The sequence below is a fragment of the Rhopalosiphum padi genome, chromosome 4 (assembly GCF_020882245.1).
Source record: "Rhopalosiphum padi isolate XX-2018 chromosome 4, ASM2088224v1, whole genome shotgun sequence".
NCBI lineage: Eukaryota > Metazoa > Arthropoda > Insecta > Hemiptera > Aphididae > Rhopalosiphum > Rhopalosiphum padi.
The window spans coordinates 8,830,308-8,849,584 of record NC_083600.1 but is presented as its reverse complement, the minus strand read 5'-3'; the positions used below and the strand labels follow the sequence as shown (position 1 = coordinate 8,849,584).

The window sequence follows — 19,277 nt, the reverse complement described above, 5'->3', positions numbered from 1 at the left end:
TATTATAAATTATATAATAATTTAAAATTATTAAAATTTGACAAAAACTTTATGGTCTTATTAAAAATATAGAGATTCTGTTTCAAAATAAAAAATAACATAGATATGTGAAGTATGCAGCTCGTTCAGTATCTATTTTAGGATTTCTCATGTTTGATTTCAGCTACATCTACTGTATGAATTAATAATATTTTATTTTATTTTCTACTAATGGTTGTACTAATTTATTATTATGAAATAAAAAAATTAAATTATGATCAAATACTCATAACCGGCCCTCACCAAGATTTTCTCGGTATACTTCTCTGGCTCAATCCGGGTCTGGGCCCAGTATTCCATAATGACTAACTATTAAGTAATATTGTTAAATGTGCAGTAGAACTCCAATCTAGCATATTAAACTGGCATTTTATGTTACATTAGTACACCTTGGCCAATTACAAAAATGAATTATAATATATGATTAATAAGTAAGTAGTTGATGGTTAATAATATCTGCTCATCCTTGTAGTGGCGAAACAAAAAACCTAAAATAACTCATAAGAGACATAAAATTTACCCAACCATTCCCTGCCAATTGTCATAACACTCATAACCTACAATATATTTCTATAAATTATAATAAATACTAGTATTAGTAATACTAATACATAGTTATTGTTCGTCACTTTCATATTGGCACCCACCCACCCCTAAATCTTAAAAAAAATATTTTAACATGCTAAAATATTTAGAGTTCGCCCAATGTTGCTTGGTTGCCAAGTACTAAAGTGACAACTTGACGTATTAATTTTGAACCCCAAATTATATAAATACACTCGAGTCGCGATAACTAGAAGTTGAAGGGAGATAAAAATTAGCTTCAAGATATCTAACTCGAATTTATATAAATTAATATTTCTAGGGATATAAAAAAAAATTCGAATTGTCAAGTTTTTCAAATTATCGAGGTTCGAGTTATCGTGACTCCACTGTATAAACCAATATATATTTTTGAAAGTAATATATTTTTATATAAATTTCCTAAACCAAGCCACCGAGGGTCAAAATGTTTTAAGTTTTTTCATAGTATTCTGGCATCCAGATGTCCTTCAAACATCTGCATTCCGAGATAAGTGCCCTTAAAACGTTCAAATTCCCTGTAAAATCCGGCCCTGGTACAAGACAAACTATAGTTAATAGGACTATGAGTCAAACCATCTGAGTACCAACTACGGTACACGAATTGCAGATATATTTGTAATAGTTTTTATATTAATTTTTCAAGATAAACTTTTGAATTATTTATATAATCTAAGATAGGTAAACATTTTCCAGACTTTCGTAAATTATAATAATTATTGTAATTATATGTATAATTGGAGATCAATTGTCCGTTGTCCGCTACGGCGTTTTTTCGCGAGGACCAATTGTCCTAGATCCATTTTTATCACCAAGGCTAGCTTTTTAATTTAATTAGTAATTCTCATTATTTATTAATTTTCGTTCATATATTATATAGTAATTTGTGTTATAATTTAAAATCATAGACAATGATTTTATTTCATTGTATATACTATGAACTATGAAGAAACCGATTTCGCAGTTTCGATTAGTCATCATTAGTCATTACTCATTCAGATAAAAATAAATAAAAATATTTAGGTACTGTAATTTGTAACTTTGTAAGTCTGTAAATAAATATACATATTATAATCTGTGATGCGTATCTATAAATTACAATGCATAATGTCACATCTGTGGAGAATTAGATTACCATATTATATAATTTTATTTTTGCAACAATAACTTTTTTTAAATTTCTATTAATAGATAACTAAATATATATATAACTATTTATTATTATGTATATACCTACTAAAAATGTTCGAATTAATTTTTTTTAAATATATTTTTACGAGAATTTTATTATAGTTGGGTATTATGATTAATTTTGTACCATTAATTTTGTAAAATTATAAAAACACAAAATACAAAATGTTGATTAAAATTATTATATTGATACTTTGATAGTTAGCGGCGCAAATACATTATTATAAAATGTGCGTTGGAAGTTTGAAATCTAGATTCGGTTGTAAATCGGCACTCATCAACTGATTGTTGAACGCAAGTAAGTTATGTGTATATACTGACATACTGATACTTAGGGCTGGCGTAAGAAGTATTGGCGCCCTTAACAACCCCCTCCCACTAGTTTTAGTAGTAATAATATTAAGTTTTTTAGTACAGAGTATTAAAAAAATATGTAAATAAATAAAAACACTTGTAAAATCAATACATTCATGATTCATTACTCTGTTCAGAATCTAAAAAGCAATTAAATAAAAAAAAGATTATAATTGTATGATTGAAGTTAGTACTCTATGTCTCTATAAGCGACAGCGGTCTTTTTGAAGCAAACCATTTAACGCCAAGCTTATGAATAAAAATTGAGGTGGTCGATATTTTTATTGTCAAATTTGTTATCTAAATCTAATAAGGAAATAGAATATTTTTATAGTTCCAACACTCCTAACTACTTGCAGTCTGTAGGCCCTAGTGATAAACACTATACTAAAATAAATTACATTGAAAATTTCCAATCAATAAGATTATTTTTATTCAAATTGCAATTTCCTCAAAATTAGAATGGAGTTGAGTAACTACTAACTACTATAACAATTAAACTGCATCACTTTTAATGAGACAAAATGTCTTTAACCTATTCACTATCTGCAATGGCTAATGTTTCTTTGAGCGTTATTTTTTCTTCGTCTACACCGTCTGTACGGACTGTACCATCTTCTTGTTCCACCGTTCCACATGTTTTAACTTTTCAAGTCATAACATCATTATCGTTCGTATAGTTTCGTTTTTATTATTTTTTCATATCTTATCTTATTCATTGAATTACGATTTAGATAAATGTCTTTATCAGAAATATAGAAGTAGTACTTAGGTATTTTATTGTACATAGGTACAAGTTCGTATATTGGATAGCTGTCTGTTATTTAGATATATTTAAACATTTTGGACTAGGTACCTAAACCTGTCCGCGTCCGTTATTCAGAGATGTCCGCTATTTAGAAGAACATTATCCATTATTTTCAACGGGTCTATGCCGGAACTGGAAATTTTGTAGGTTAAGAGAGGTTTCACTGTATATATTTTACCTAAAATGATGTGTTCAAGATTTTCTGATGACGACTATTGGAAAATAGAATGGTTAGATCTTGTTCAAAGAGAAAATTTCACTAATACTAAATCAAGTCCTCGACAATGCTCATTCTATTAAAATTATGTATCACAGTGAAGTATATAGGGTGGTAGGTGTTCAATCCCGCCTGAAATGTGTGGTTGGTACGGGCATTGATTTTTATTGTATAATTAATAGAAATTTAAGAATGGAAATTTTTTTTAACTCCCCCCCCTGAAATTAATTTCTCTATACGCCACTGATGTATTATACGATTCTTGTGAATATGTGTTTTTATTGTTTTATTAATAATTATTATTATTATTAAATCGCAACATTGGAAACAATTAATAATATAATGTTAAACTTTGATTAAACGTTAAATTATGCATTATATACTGCTTATACTATTGTTCTGTGGCCTGTGCTTATACTTTAGGAAAATAATAATTTTTATTCACAATATTAAATCATTTTTTGTTATCTTATTATAAGCATTAATGATGAGTGATAACGAACATTGGTCTCTATTAAAATGGCGGCCAATAGCTTCAATAATTATAGAAATTATTATCTTTAACCGTGGCTTCAACCAATTAACACAGCTGGGGACAAGCGCTGTATTACAGTTGTTAATCTATAGTTCATTATATCATGAATATATATATGTGGTCCAGCTGCTGCTCCAGCGAGAACGCGCGTCGCGCCGTGGTTTAACGAAAAACGTTTTTTTGCGCAATTTTCTGAACACCTTGTTGTCGAGACCGGACAGGTCCTACTACTCCTACTACTGAGTATGGTGGGATATCGCGCGTGGATGCGTAGAATGGCGCCGGCACGCATGTTCTCTTACTAACTGCCGACCATGATTTAAGATAAGACCTTATCATTAATCGTGCTGCCGAGTGCCGACAGGACCGAGCACAAATATTAAATTTTTGTCTGCTGAATCCACAGTTCACACTACTGTATAGATTTTAGATTTAAAAATACACGATATGATTACATATTATGTGTATTTTCTAAATATTAATTTAATTAGTTTTCTGTGTATAACATTATACAGTAAGTTTTGTTTTTGCAACCTTTGCTGAATTTTGAACATTTCTGCCTAAATAAGCGTAATTAACTAATAATTAATATTCATAAGTTCAAGTTCATAACTTATTTGCATACACAAATCAATGTATTATTTTGATCGTAGCCTGTCGAATTCAGCTTTCAGTGCAGTGCAGACAATTAATTTATTACCTATCTTTCCTAAGTATGCATTAGAGCAAATTAAGGTGTTAAACACTTAAAAGTGTTAATTAACAGTTTTTATTATTATTTATTAATAATAATCGGAGCAAGTGCGTATAAATATTGATTTAAAGAATGTAATGCGCTAATGCGGTACGAGTGTACGACCAGAAATACAATTAAGATCATATTTTAATGATATAAAATAACCAAATAATGTCCAATATTCAGGGACACGAGTGCACTACGCCACTACGGGGGCGTCGGGCGTTTCGTTGATTTACGAACTTGGGGTTTCTAAAATTACCACTCTGAACACTGCGCCGCGCTGTCGTATCTATGTTCATACCAATAACCTCACGAAAATATGGTATTTTTGCGCGCGCAGCGCAGTCGTTTTCATAAGAACACCATAGATAATAAAGATTAACACGTCTGGATGGTAATAATAATAATAATAATAATAGTAATAGTAATAATAGATATAAGATGTAAAAAAAAATATTCTTTTATTTTTTCCGTCGGCGAACCACCCCATCGCGAACACTGAATAACTTGTCAAGTCGTAAGTCCCGAAGTCCGTAACAGTGCGTTCCACGATTACGACGATCTTGCACGACTGTTTATTGAATATATTTTGAAATTTGAATGCTAATATTAATAATAATTTATTACTAATGAGTAAGAGTAATAATTACTTCCTTGTTGTTCACACTAAATGAAAAAATAACATTAAAAAAACTATCCCCCACGATGGAGTTTCATTAATTTTCGACGACGAATCGTGTACCACACTTGACAGTTCGTCTACAAGTCCGCTAGTCGGCAGTTGCTACAACTCGGCGCAGCTCTCAGCCCCACAGGCTACAGGACATCGCCCGAGTGCGCTTCACTTCACTGTCAGTGTTCAGTGACCAGTGTGCGTCGCTCGCGGTTCGCACGTGAGCGAACGACGCCAACGTTTTTTTTTTATCTTTTCCCGAGGCCGTGTATAGGAGGGAGTTGCCGAATACGTTTTGCGTGTATTATTTTATTATATTGTTAAAGATTTATTATTATTTATTACGATTACCTAGAGAGATTGCCAACTAATCACTTACTACAGTGTATTATTACATTCGAAATTATTCGCTGTTTCCTACCGCGTTCGAATCGATTGTCGACCGACGACCACCGTTCGCCGCCGTTTGAAATGTCTCCTGTTTGGCGGGTAATAGACTCGTCGTCGTGACCATAATAATAAAATAACTATAGTTGACAATAACTACTGCGTGCAGCTAAAACTCGTGTCCATCGCCGAAGTCGTAGACGTCAACAACCGCACTCATCGAAGTCGTCTTCAATTCTTCATTCAAATATAGTTAATATTATTAAATATCATTGTAATCATATTCATGGTAAGTTTTCATTTGTCTTTTCCCATTATATTTTAATTTTTATCATTTTATTATTACTTGTATATACCTAAATATATACAATATATACTATTTGAATAAATATGCGCATTATTCCTACTTGCATAACTTTACGTTGATATTTTTACACTCGACTAAAATATAGATCATTAGAATATTTTTAATATTTTTAATAGACTACTGATTACCTATTTAATCTAATAAATACATTTGTTTAATATAGTTGAATCTCTAAAATGAAGTGCTTAAATCCTTGGAACCCTGTAATCCGTAGTAGATATGGGCTTGGATTATTGCTAGTTTTAATTATTTAAAAATAATATTAAGATAATTTAGAAAATATATTTTAAAAACTAATATTGATCCTTACAAAAAAAAGAAAATCATAAACCAAAATAATAAATAAATTCATGTGCTGAGTGTTACTAATGGGTAATTTCCCATATTCAAAATTACTATATGTACATACTTTTATATATTATAGTTTAATTTATTAAAAAAAAAATTGATCAATTAATATTTTAAACTAGTACCTACATTTGAAATTTTTTAATATTTTAGAACACTATGTATATTTTACTAAATATTATTTGTGTTAACAATTATAAGGTAATGAACTTCAAATATTTTTCAATTACAAAAAAAAAAAAAATTAAACTTACTACTAAGTTGTATTTTGGAATGAATAATAAATAAAATACACATAAATTACATAATAAATTGCACTGTAAAAATACAAGTTATATAAAAAAAACATATAGCTATAGGTATTCTAAATTGCATGGCTGAAGATTTTCCTCCTCGAGTTAATTATTTTTATTTCTAGTTTTTATAATAGTTTAATAACTTTTAATTAATTTCTTTAAATTATGATGCATAAAAAAAGGTAGTAGCGATAACCAATAAGTACCTATTTTCCTTATATATAATTTGAACTATAGCTTTTTTAATGTCATTCTATAAATGATAGAACTTTTGTATATGTCAAAGTATCTTAACATTGTGCCAATTATAGGTACTATACACATACCACTATCTAACTACTGACCTCATTTATCCAAAATACATTTTAACTTCTTCGCTCTCTTATTCTATAACTTATTTTCAAATAAATGCATTTATATTGATATCATATTTTTTTGTCCCAATATTACATGCTTTTATTTTAATTTTATAAATATGTTATTTTTACAGACAAACCTTAAAGTATTTTTGTAATAATATACAAGTCAATAGAAAATGAACAATAAATCATACTCAATACTAACCAAAGACATGATCAATACTTCTGAACATGATGAATCTGTACCAGAAAATTGTTTTTGTCCTGTATGCAATGTACATATGAATAGAATAAAGAGATCTCGACCACTCGATACTCACCAAGAACATAATGCATTTTCACCAGATGGAATTAAAGAACGGTGGTGTCCTATGGATCGGTTACAAAATCTTCGTACAAATTTACATCAAACAATGGATCATGGTTCAGAAAGACTATTAAAGTTAAATCCCTATCCAATTTTGGATACTGATCCTATATTAGACAATTTAAACTACTCTAATGCGTTATCTAAATCTCCTCATTTATTAGGTATGTAGGATAAATACATTTTTATTAGATTATTAAAAGATTCTATTTAAAATCAAAATGTATGATATTTTTTAATAACCTGTCAAATGTATTGTAATCTACAAACAAAAGATAAAATTTTTTAAAATAAACAATACTTGCATAGTAAAATACCAATTTTTTTAAAGGAAACAAAAAGAAAGATTATACAACACAATCTATGTATGAAATAGAACAAAATGACAGACACAATGATGTTTTTCAATATAATAATTCAAGGCTTTGGGAAGAAAACGAGAATTGTGTAGATCAAGAGGAGTTCAAAAATATTGATCAATTTAATTATTCACCAATTAAAAAGTATGATATGCACATGAGACAACCTCCTGTTCATCGCCAACGCAAGGTATGTTTTTCAGTATTTATAAATAATTTATCTATATTTTAAATTGTATACAATTATACTTTAGATATTACCAACGGTTCCTCCTAAGCCTCTTATTTCTACAAATTGTACACATAAGATAGGATGCTCATCTTTAACTATAAATGGTCATTTGAATAATACAAATCCAAAGAATAAAGATCTCATGGACATTCCAAATCAAAAAACGATTGTCAATCATGTACGATTAGCTACACTTATGCCTGTAGTATCTAAAGAAACATATAAATCAATGAAACATACTAAAGATACACCTAAGGTAAAAGAATCATTGACGATAACTAAAGAAGACGAGCAAATTCATGAACAATCGAGTTCAAAACCAGAATTAATACTTAATAGTGATATCTATGAAAAATCAAAATCAAAATTATCTGATAAAAACTGTAAAATATCAAATCCTAAAACTAGATGGCAAACTGATAATATAAATAACACATCTGTGTTTTCTGTCAAGTAAGAATAAAATTAACTATGCAATTGATTTTTTTATTTTTAAACTTGAATTATTTTATTTTAGTTCTTTAAAAACACACGTGGACTTAACTTCTGAAAGTAAATATTAAATAAAACTCGCCATAATACTATATATTTGTTTATATTAATTTATATACTGTTTCTTTAATAGACACTCAAACAAGCTTAGAATCTCCAATAGTGCAACCCCTTAACAAAAAAATAGAACAAGATTGTATGATTGATGAACCAAATAAATTAGCTTTTGACCATTTGTTTTCAGGTATTATATGCTTAAAATAAAATATTAACGAAAAAAAAAATGGAATGTATACCTGTAATATATTGATAATTTGCAATACAAAAAAAATTACAGGTACTCAAAAACAAAACGATTATTTTGAATATCATTCAGCCTTAAGACCTAGTTTATTTTCTAATATGCCGCCATACATACGATTTTCTTCTCATGATATGAAAGGTACCAATGTTTTTATTTATTATTTAGATAAAATGTATTGATTAAAATTGTTCAATAATTTTTATTTCAGGTGAATCATTTCCATTATCTTTACAAAAGTTATTAAAGTGGAAACTTAGTTCTATAACTCCAATTGTTGTACGTAGAACTATTCAAAATAGTGGTTTTAAACTCGTTAGAAGTGAGTATAGTATAGTTTTAATTACAACTACTCTATCCAATCAAATTTGTATTTTTTAATTTTATAACTGTGGTGTTAAATCTGTTTTCTTTGGTGTTGCATATCCACCTAATTACCTAATTAATTATTTATGATTTATGTTATCTCAATCTAAATGATTTTTTCTGTACTTTTTTCATTTTTCTTTTATAATTATATAAACGTTAATAATTATTAATGTTTCTTTTTCTTTTTCTTTTTAAGAATCTAATGATTGGGTTGGAACTTGGGGTAAACATATGAAATCATTATGTTTCAAAACTCTCCGAGAACAACAAAAACTTAATCATTTTCCGGGTACTTTTCAAATTGGTCGCAAAGATAGACTATGGAAAAACTTGCATAGATTAATGTTAAAATATGGTAAAGAACATTTTGGTTTTATACCTACATCATATATATTACCTCAAGAAGCTAGAATTTTACGACAAGTTTGGGAGAAAAATGATGAAGATAAATGGATTGTTAAACCGGTATTATATTTAAAATCGTACCATAAAAATAATGGTTAAATTAATTTCTAATTTCTTTATTAACTTATAGCCAGCATCTGCTAGAGGAACTGGAATTCGCGTTATATCAAAATGGGGTCAAATACCAAAGAAGGTACCTTTAGTTGTACAGAGATATATAGATAATCCATATTTAATCAATGACACCAAATTTGATTTAAGACTCTATATACTTATCACTTCAATCAATCCACTTCGTCTATATCTTTATGATAATGGGCTTGTACGATTTGCTTCAGGTATAATAATTTTTGTTACATAATTGAAACTATTACTTATTTATTTGTAATATTTCAGTTAAGTATTCATCCGATCTTACCACATTATGTGATCGATATATGCATTTGACAAATTATAGTATTAACAGACTTAGTAGTCAGTATACTCAAAATGAAGATGCTGATGCATGTCAAGGTCATAAATGGTAAATATATTGTATTAAGTGTATTTATTTTAGATTTAAAATTTGGATTTGGATTTGAAATAAAGTTACAATTATTAATTATAATAATTTAGGACATTACGATCATTGTGGACGTATATGGAGAAAGAACGCAAAATTGATGTTAAAAAATTATGGGAGAGCTTAGAAGATTTAGTTGTCAAAACGGTTATTAGTGGCGAATCACCTATGAGTCAAATGTGTCGTTCTAATCTGAGCAATAGGTATAATGCATACGAGTTATTTGGAATAGATGTTTTGTTTGATGAACACCTTAAACCTTGGATACTAGAGGTATTTCAAATTAGTCTTGGTAATAATAATAAAGAATTATGAAATTATGAAATTATTTTATTTTTAATATTAGGTCAATATATCTCCTTCATTGCATTCATCTTCTCCTCTTGATTTGGCTGTCAAAGGACCATTAGTCAAAGATCTAATGAATATGGTTGGTTATCATATCCCAAACAAAATGTCTTCTAGTACACATGTGAGTTAGAGTAGCTTGGACAAAATACAAGTTTAATTTAATTTTCATAATCAACCTTCAATAAATATTTTTACTAAATTAAAATATTTGTGTAGAATAATTTACTCAAGATGTTAGGAGTAAAATCTCCACTATGTTATGATAAGAGATTATATACATTCAATTTATCTGCTAAAGAAAAAGAAAAACAAGAATATTATACAAATGTTGAATCCAGAGCAGAAGTACTATATTATTATTTATAATTAAAAATAACACTATAATATTATAAACTTTAAATTTTTTTTAGTATATAGATAGTATATTAGATGATTTATTACCTGATGATGTACGACATCTTATCATTTATGAAGATGAACTTACACAAATTGGCTCGTATGTATTTCATTAATATATTAATTTTTCTAAATTTTAAACATAGTACTAAGATTTTTATAATTTTAGATTTCAAAAAGTATTTCCAACCACTTCATCTTTTAAATATCATCAATACTTTGATGGTTCCAGATATTATAATATGCTTTTTGATGCATGGGAATGTAAATATAGTAATAACAGAGGAGAAGGTAACTACTATTATTACAAATTAGATGTATAAATTCATTTATTTCAAAATGTAATTTTATTTCAAGGTATTGCTGTGCTAGAAAAGTTATGTCAGTTAAAAATTCACTTGGAGGTACCAGATATTGATGAAGAACAATCAAAAGTAACATAATCAATTATTAAAATATAAATATAAGTATTTATATGAGAAAAATAATTAAATACTTTTATGAGTCATAAATTATTTTAAAATTTAATTTATATCACTTTTTTTAATTTATCAAAAAATAAAAATTTATCAATTCACTTGCCTCAAACTGAAGATGAAACAAATCTTATAATTTATTACCATTTTTAAATTCAATGCACATTAATGTTGTGTTACTTTATAGTTTAAAGATATTTTTTTGTAGTTTTAATTTCATAAAGTTATATTAAGTTCATAAGTCTTATGAACATGAAAATGTTTACCTTGAGAGAATATTAGAAAATAAAAATTAGGTTATTATATTAAAACTGTACATAACTACAATTATAAATTTTAAATTGTTATGGACAATTATAAAACATGATATTGATTACACGAGAATTATATGACTTACATGTCTAAAAGCAATATATATGTGCTGCCATAAATAAATTATAAATTGTTATAATTATATTACTTCCTATATTCAAGCTGTGTTTGGTTTTAGACACTCTTCTAAAATCTTTAAATTTAATTTAACAAAACAGATTTTAATGTAATGTGTACCAACATAGAGAACTAGTGTTCAATTAAGAATTTTCTGATCTTTAAAAAATGTATTTAATTAATATTATTATTATATTATTAACGCCATCTAACCTTTTGACTGAAGATTATATTGTAGCATCATCTCAACTCCTAAATGATAAGGAAGTAGGATAATTAATAATCAAACAATAAACGAAAAATTTGTGGTTCTTTAAATTCAGATGAACATTTATAAAAACATGAAGAGCACAGTTCTTCTTCCTCGCCATTCAGACTAATCACTAAATGATAATCAAAAATTATTTATCTCACCTAATCGCTTTCTTATACTATCTGTAAATGAACTTAATTATAAGTATATTACTGTTATGTATAATGGTGATCATTATGTGGTATAATTATGAAGTCAGTTATTAAAATGAATATAAACATTCCACCGTTCAAATAGAAATAATACCAGCTGCTACCAATACATGGGAATGAAACAATTTAAATTAGACCTAAGGACTTTATTTATGAATTAACTATTTTCTATAAAAAAAAAAAAAAAAAACAATTTTAAAATATTAGTAAATTTGTTCATTATATTAACTGGTGCTTTATATCAGCATTGTGGTATTATTTTAAATAAGGAAAAGCTAAAGAAGTCTTACTGTCATATAAAAAGTTTAAAGTATACTTTATCATTGAGTAGATGTTTCTATTGGATTAAATGTGGTAAATTTAAAATTTATGATAATTTATTGTGTATGAAAAATTATTCTGAGTAGAGATATCGTTTAAGCTTTCAAAGATTATTTTACAATTTATGTTATTTATAAAGGTACGTTTATTAAGTTAGTTTTTTATTTATGGTATAAGTAGTAGGCTGCCAAATAGGTTGCATAACTTGCATATAATATATTGTTCGTATTAACTTAAAATTCAATAACCCAATGGGTCATAGAATAGTATAATTGGGTTCATAATAATAATAGGTTAAGTTTTTTTTAAATATTTCATTGTATGTAGATAATAATTATATACTTACATAATGTTGAAAAGGTTCAAGGTCCTATGATTAATATTTTTGAATTATAACAAAATTACTTAAATTATTATTATTAATTTGTCAACATTTGAACTATCAATATCTATAAAAAAATTTGTTTTTGTGTAGTTAAAATATTTTTAAATTGCTATTTCTATTATTAACTAAAATGTTGTATTGCACTTTTAAACAGTTTATTTCAGAAAGATTATTTTCTTAATAAATAAGAAAAACTAAAAACAATAGTCTAAAATTTCAATTCTATAAATAATTCAAAAAGAGCCAACATATTGCCTTTGTTCCAAGTAAAATATTGAAGCATTTTTTTCTGCTCCAGAACATGATAACAAAATAAAAATCCATATTTTGTAAGCAAATTTTATTTTACCTTTTGTAATTAAATAAATGTACCTTCAAATAAAATAAGTTACCAATTTTATTAAAAGCCTTAATATAATTTTAAGAATGCAATTATTATTTGATTATTTATTTCCTTTCCCACTTCTTATAATACAAGTTAAATATTTAATTAATTAATTCTTTATGCTTTTAATAATTATTAAGGAGCCAATTATGTGGTGCTTCAGAAATGCGTATTTCGCCTATAAAAATGTTAAATTTTGTAAGTGGGTGGTATTTTTATTTGGAGTTTTCTTAGCATGTGAATTTAAGTGTTTTAATCACTGTGAAGTAATTATAAACCTAGTATAGCCTATAAATGAAAATTAGAAAAAATGGTTACTGTTGCATTCCATTTTAAGTTTTTCCATATTAAATTAGTTTTTACTATACTTTAATTTATTCTAATAGATATTATTTTTATGGGTCAGTGTTTAAGTGTTGAGGGTTACAGTAATCATGAGATAACCCAGATATTTAGACGTCTTTAGAAGAATAAACAATATTAATAATAATGTATAAATCATTATTTATGAAAAATGTTTTTTATCTGATGTTATTGTTAGTATAAATGCATTACTATTATTAGCTTAATATAATATGATTTTTGTGGCAATTTATAATTAAGAACAAAAATATCTACTTAAAAATAAAACTAAAGGTACTATAATACAATAGTTTATTTTTATTTTTATTGTTTTATTGCAAAAACATTGTTTTTAGCTTTTGATGGAAGTTGATGAATAATATTGTATTAAATTGTGTGACAAATTAGATCTAAATTAGGTAAAATAAAATATTACAGTTTTAATCTTTGGTTGTACCCTGTAGAAATAAGTAGTATTCTTATTAATTATTTTTAATAATTTATAAGTTCAGGTTATTAGTAGTTATGATTCAATCAAACTTTCTCAGTATTATTTTAAATACATATTTATAATGTGTATCAATAATAATATAATTTAGTTATAACAATGTGTTTAAATGCTGTAATTGTTTTTAATGTTTTATAAATTAAAATTATATTTATGAATGGATTTTTAATAAACTTTTACTGTTATTTTTATTATGAATTGTATTTAGATAAGATCAGAGAGCAAAAACAGTGATACGAGTCACTTATAATTATTTCAATTGTTAGTAGTATGACATACTTATAACATATTATACATTTAAAATGCAAAACATTACAGCGTCTGAGTTAAAATAACTTTTGGATTCTAAAATCATTCATAAATATAATTTTAGTTTTATTAGTTTAGTTATTAGGTTAGTTGATTTTAGTGTTATAGGTCATTTAATTGGCGTTTAAGAGGTTGTCACCATCGCATGTGTTGTCTCTGTCTTATAAATATACAACATAGCAAATTAGTGTTTAGTTGAACCAGTTGTGTGTTTTAAAATTTATTATAAGAGAAAATTGACCTATTATTAAAATTAAAGGCAAGATTATTGGTGATTGTTGACATTATCTATGATTAAGTGTTTGATTTTTTTCAATATTTTAATTTTTAGAAAGATATGAGCATAATAATAAATATTACAAATTAAAAAAGCTCATATTTAGTTTAAAAATTAAAATATTGAAAAAATGCAACACTTAATGATGGATAATGTTTATACCTTTAACTTTGATAATACATATATCGATTTAATCTAATATTAAAGTTAATGACACACAATTGATTCTACTAAATGCAAATTTGCTATATTTTATGTCTGTAATATGAAGACAACCCATGCAGGGGTAGCACTCTTAAGCCCTAGGGGTATTGGATAAACATGTCTTCACAATCAAAATTTATTTTAAATATTTAATTATTATTATTCTTATTATATTTTCAATATCACAATAATTAAATTAATTGAATATGAGCAGATTAATGGATAACTTAACAAATAATATTTAAATAATACACATAAAATAACTGATAATGTGATAATAAAATGAATAATAATCTATTGGATATAATTAGTTGTTTTTTTTTTACTTTTTTGTGTTGTTACAACACACTTTTACTATAATATGCTATGAGTGAATAAAATATAAATTTATTAACTGAAGATGATTAATTGTATTTTGGAATTTTCTATTCTTATTAACAAAAATCATGTATCAAAATATTAAACTATATAAAAAACAAAAATATTCATGGATTTTATATATATAAATAAAATAACTCATTATCACATTTTTTAAATTGTGTAATGTAATTAAGATACATTAAATGTTTCTTTAATAAATAATGATCAATGATTGTGAATTTAATTTACTTATGAGTTGTACTAAGTTTATCATGCCATTACCCTTTGTGTATTCATTATCTTAGTTAATATTTTATTTAAATATTAGTTTTTTATGTACTTTATATTTTTTTTGTTAGACTTGCGACATCCACCAAAATACACAAATGGAAGTTGAAAAAATTGGCAGTGATAAATTAATTGACCATCATCAAGCGGTCATCAGGTAATTCGATAACTGATCATGTACTCATAAATACATTTTTATTTTATTTTGGTTTTTATAAATGTTATGTTCACAAATATAATTTTATATCATACAATTTTATTTGATCATTTTTTTTTTATTGCTTATTTGATTTACATATATTTTTATGTTCATATTTTGGCTTTTGTGAAGTTCTAGACTTTCTATAAACTGTTATTATTACATTGGAGTCTGAAATTATCACTAATATACATGTGGATAAATACCTACATGTAAATGTTTTGTGTTTGGTGGTTATTCAACAATTAAAATTGTTTTTATGTAGTTTTCAGTAATGAAAATTTAGAAATTTAGAAACTATTTTTTAAACTTTTATCTGTGTCAAATGTACAATATTTATTATCTCTAAATATATTCTTCCATAGTAACAACACCCATCACACACTACTGTTTTTTTAAAGTATTTAATTTAACATATAATTTTCTAATGTATATACTATAAAAAAAATATAATTAATTTTTTTTTACTTAATGGCTTGCTACTTCTTTTTACTAATTGATTTATTAATTTATTACAAGAGCATGTTTATGGGTTTTATATTTATTTTTATTATGTTACTGTGTGCTTTTGATATACTGGTGTGGTGTTTTAAACACTGACCTATGTGTTTTTTATATTTGTCTATCAGTCATTTTTCAATGTCTGCTGCCGAACGTCGTCATATGGTGTATACATCTATTACAATGTCTGACGAAGGAGATTGGATTAGTGATGATTTTCCATTTGATGATGATTCTACATCAGCAACCAGTCATCCAATGGTTTCCTGATATATAACCATGTTAATGAACACAAAGCATGCAATAACATCAAACCGATTGCGTTTGTATGGTTTTGTTCATGGCGTTTGGACTTGGTTAAAAACACATATTAATTAATTTTTTAGTTTAATTAAACTAAAAATAATATATTGTGATAACTTAGATGTATTCCTAAGAATAGGGAACAAATTTGTAGTTACTTTTTAGAATATTGAAGTAATGTAAATAATATTTGTTACATTCTCAGTAGTTGAGGGGTTGTTAAAAATAAGTGTATACATTTTTATTCTGTGATCGGATAAAGCTTAGCTATTTTTTTTTGAGGAATTCACTTGTTGTTAAAAACTGTTTTACGCGGATAAGAACCATCCTGACAATATTCCTTATTATACCATATTTTTACCATTATCTTTTTGTTGTGAATATTTGTTTTTTATTTATAATTGTTTAAATATGGGTTCTTCCCCACGTGAAATCGTTTTTCTATATAATTTTGTAATCAAGCAACAACCAACTATATACGTGGACACATGGTACTGATGTGAAACCACTTGATTGTTACTTTGAAATAGTTCTTAAAACTTTCTATATCACATAAAAAGTGTATGACGTATTATCTTAAAGATACCTACTATTTTGCTATATTTGTGGTAAAGAAAACAAAGTTAGATTATTGTTGAAGGTAGATTTTTAAAATTATGTGCAATTTTGGTTTTTCAATACCAATAATTTTTTTGTGACCATTCTCAATTTTAAACAAACAAGATAGTATTAAAATTAATAATAATTTTACTAAGACATTTTCAACTCATTTTACATATATTTTATTAATACCTACTTAATTAAATTTTTTATTCAAAATGATTACAATAAAAATCATAATATATGCTTCTATAGGATTTGTTGTAATGCTTAACTCACATAATATGTCATTACTATTATGTTTTATGAATAAATCACTGCCACATTTTTTTGGTTTAAAACATGTTTCAATTTAGTTTTTGTATTAAAAAATTGCATTTTTACACATTTTGACCAAAAAATTGTAATCTTAAAATTAAATATTCTATCATATAGTTTATTACAGTGATTGACATAAAATTTCAAATTTTTATGATAACTAAATACTATTTAGATTTTATTATAAAAAATTGTTGTAATATTAAATTTTCATATAAACGAATGAGTAAGTTTATCATTTTTAAATTAAATTTTGCCATACAGTTAGAGATATCAAAATTTCCCAGAAACAAATTTATGTAAAGTATTCATTAAATATTTTATTTTGATAATGCTCCAACTTTTTAATTTGTAAAATAAATTATTATACCTAAGTAGATAATTATTCTTTTTGTTATACATGATTGAATTTAAATATGTGTTCATATATATATTTATGATAATTTATAAAAGCTCTAAGTACCTACTCGTATTAAAGGTTATACTAACTGTAACTAAATTTGAAGACAATATTACATTTATTTAGTTTTAATAATATTAGATTCAACAACATTTATTTGTTTGTAGTTTTTGTGAATTGTAACTATTTTATATTGTACAATTTTATCTTTTTAATAAACTAATTAATGAAAAAGTTAACAGAAGCAAAGATTATAAGATTAATTAATATCAAATAGGATTATTATTAAAATTACTTATTTACATAATATTATTTTATGTACCTATGGGCTATAAGCAGTGTTCAAACAATAAGCACAAATAATTTCAATTTCAAAAATTTATTTTATATCTGGCATAATATTACAAAACATAAAATTTTAATATGTCATAATACCTATACAATTCGTCTCAATTAGTCATCTATACAGAAAATGTGAGATAGACAATTAATTTTGTAAAAACTTTTTATTTATAAACTTTTTTACTATTTCCAAGTTGAATGTGAGTGATGATTTCCCTTAGTGACTTATTTTCATCACAAAATACACAGTATTTAATGCTATTTATTTCTATATTAAGTTTAACCTAAAAAGTATAAAAGTTAATTACTTTGGTTAAATCAATAAGTGAATGATAAATGTGGAGCAAAATTATTTTATGGTTTCCTGTTTGTTTTGTGTAAAATGTTTAATTAATATTTATTTTAATAGCTTTATAGTTTATATATTTTCACAATCGCGCCTTTCTCAAATTTTAGGTTACATGATATTATTCTACAAAAAGCATACTTAATATATTATTTGTATAACCTGTAGTCACCATCTTAAAATTATGAATGCTGTTGATTCTACATGCCACTTCAAGTATATTGACAAAATAAGTACTATATCTGCTGAAAGTTGTATACACATTGTATGCGTTTTTCTTTTTTTTAACAAATGTACATTTTTGGTAAAAATGTATTATAACTGTTATAAAGTTACTATTTAATAAAAAAAAATATTAATTTGTATAATAATAACACCTAAAAAGTCTAGAAAACCAGTGCAGGGAGTAATAGTGTTGAGGACTTAAACCTTCCTTTATCAACAGAAAATCTGTATTTTATTATTAAAAAAATAAAAATTATATTTTAATTTTTTTTGTGATTTTTAATTTTTATATATTCAAATTCTTTTATGATAATAAAATGTGTTATTGTTATTATAATGCAATAACATATGTACCTCCACCAACGGAGAATTACCACCACATATAGTTACAATAGTTATGTAGATTCCCTTTGCATTCAATTAACAAATAAAACTATAAGGTTTGAAATCTCAATATAAATGGTTACTTTACTTGACTTGAATACTCGTGTGGGGGGGGGGGGCATTGGTGTATAACGGAAATACTGTTTGCCGAAGTCGTAGTTAGGGCTTGACACGGCTGGCC

General features: G+C 25.8%; 1 protein-coding gene across 3 annotated transcripts; it reads left to right on the top strand.

Annotated features, from left to right (window-relative positions):
* The first annotated feature begins 4,925 nt into the window (after positions 1 to 4,925).
* LOC132928183 (tubulin monoglutamylase TTLL4-like) lies at positions 4,926 to 18,982 on the top strand. Of its 3 annotated transcripts, XM_060992661.1 has the most exons (20): positions 4,926 to 5,814; positions 7,027 to 7,426; positions 7,594 to 7,811; positions 7,876 to 8,306; positions 8,371 to 8,405; positions 8,479 to 8,589; positions 8,683 to 8,787; positions 8,858 to 8,968; positions 9,212 to 9,480; positions 9,551 to 9,758; positions 9,817 to 9,943; positions 10,036 to 10,255; positions 10,329 to 10,454; positions 10,550 to 10,678; positions 10,744 to 10,829; positions 10,899 to 11,020; positions 11,087 to 11,163; positions 13,331 to 13,388; positions 15,550 to 15,635; positions 16,307 to 16,444. In XM_060992661.1, exons 2-19 carry the CDS (start codon positions 7,072 to 7,074, stop codon positions 15,585 to 15,587), a joined length of 2,826 nt encoding a protein of 941 aa, XP_060848644.1. In that variant the 5' UTR covers positions 4,926 to 5,814; positions 7,027 to 7,071; the 3' UTR covers positions 15,588 to 15,635; positions 16,307 to 16,444. The 3 variants fall into 3 exon arrangements, with proteins under 3 accessions (XP_060848644.1, XP_060848643.1, XP_060848645.1); XM_060992660.1 differs by lacking the exon at positions 13,331 to 13,388 and having other exon boundaries at positions 16,307 to 18,982; XM_060992662.1 differs by lacking the exon at positions 16,307 to 16,444 and having other exon boundaries at positions 15,550 to 15,737.
* The last annotated feature ends 295 nt before the right edge of the window (positions 18,983 to 19,277 follow it).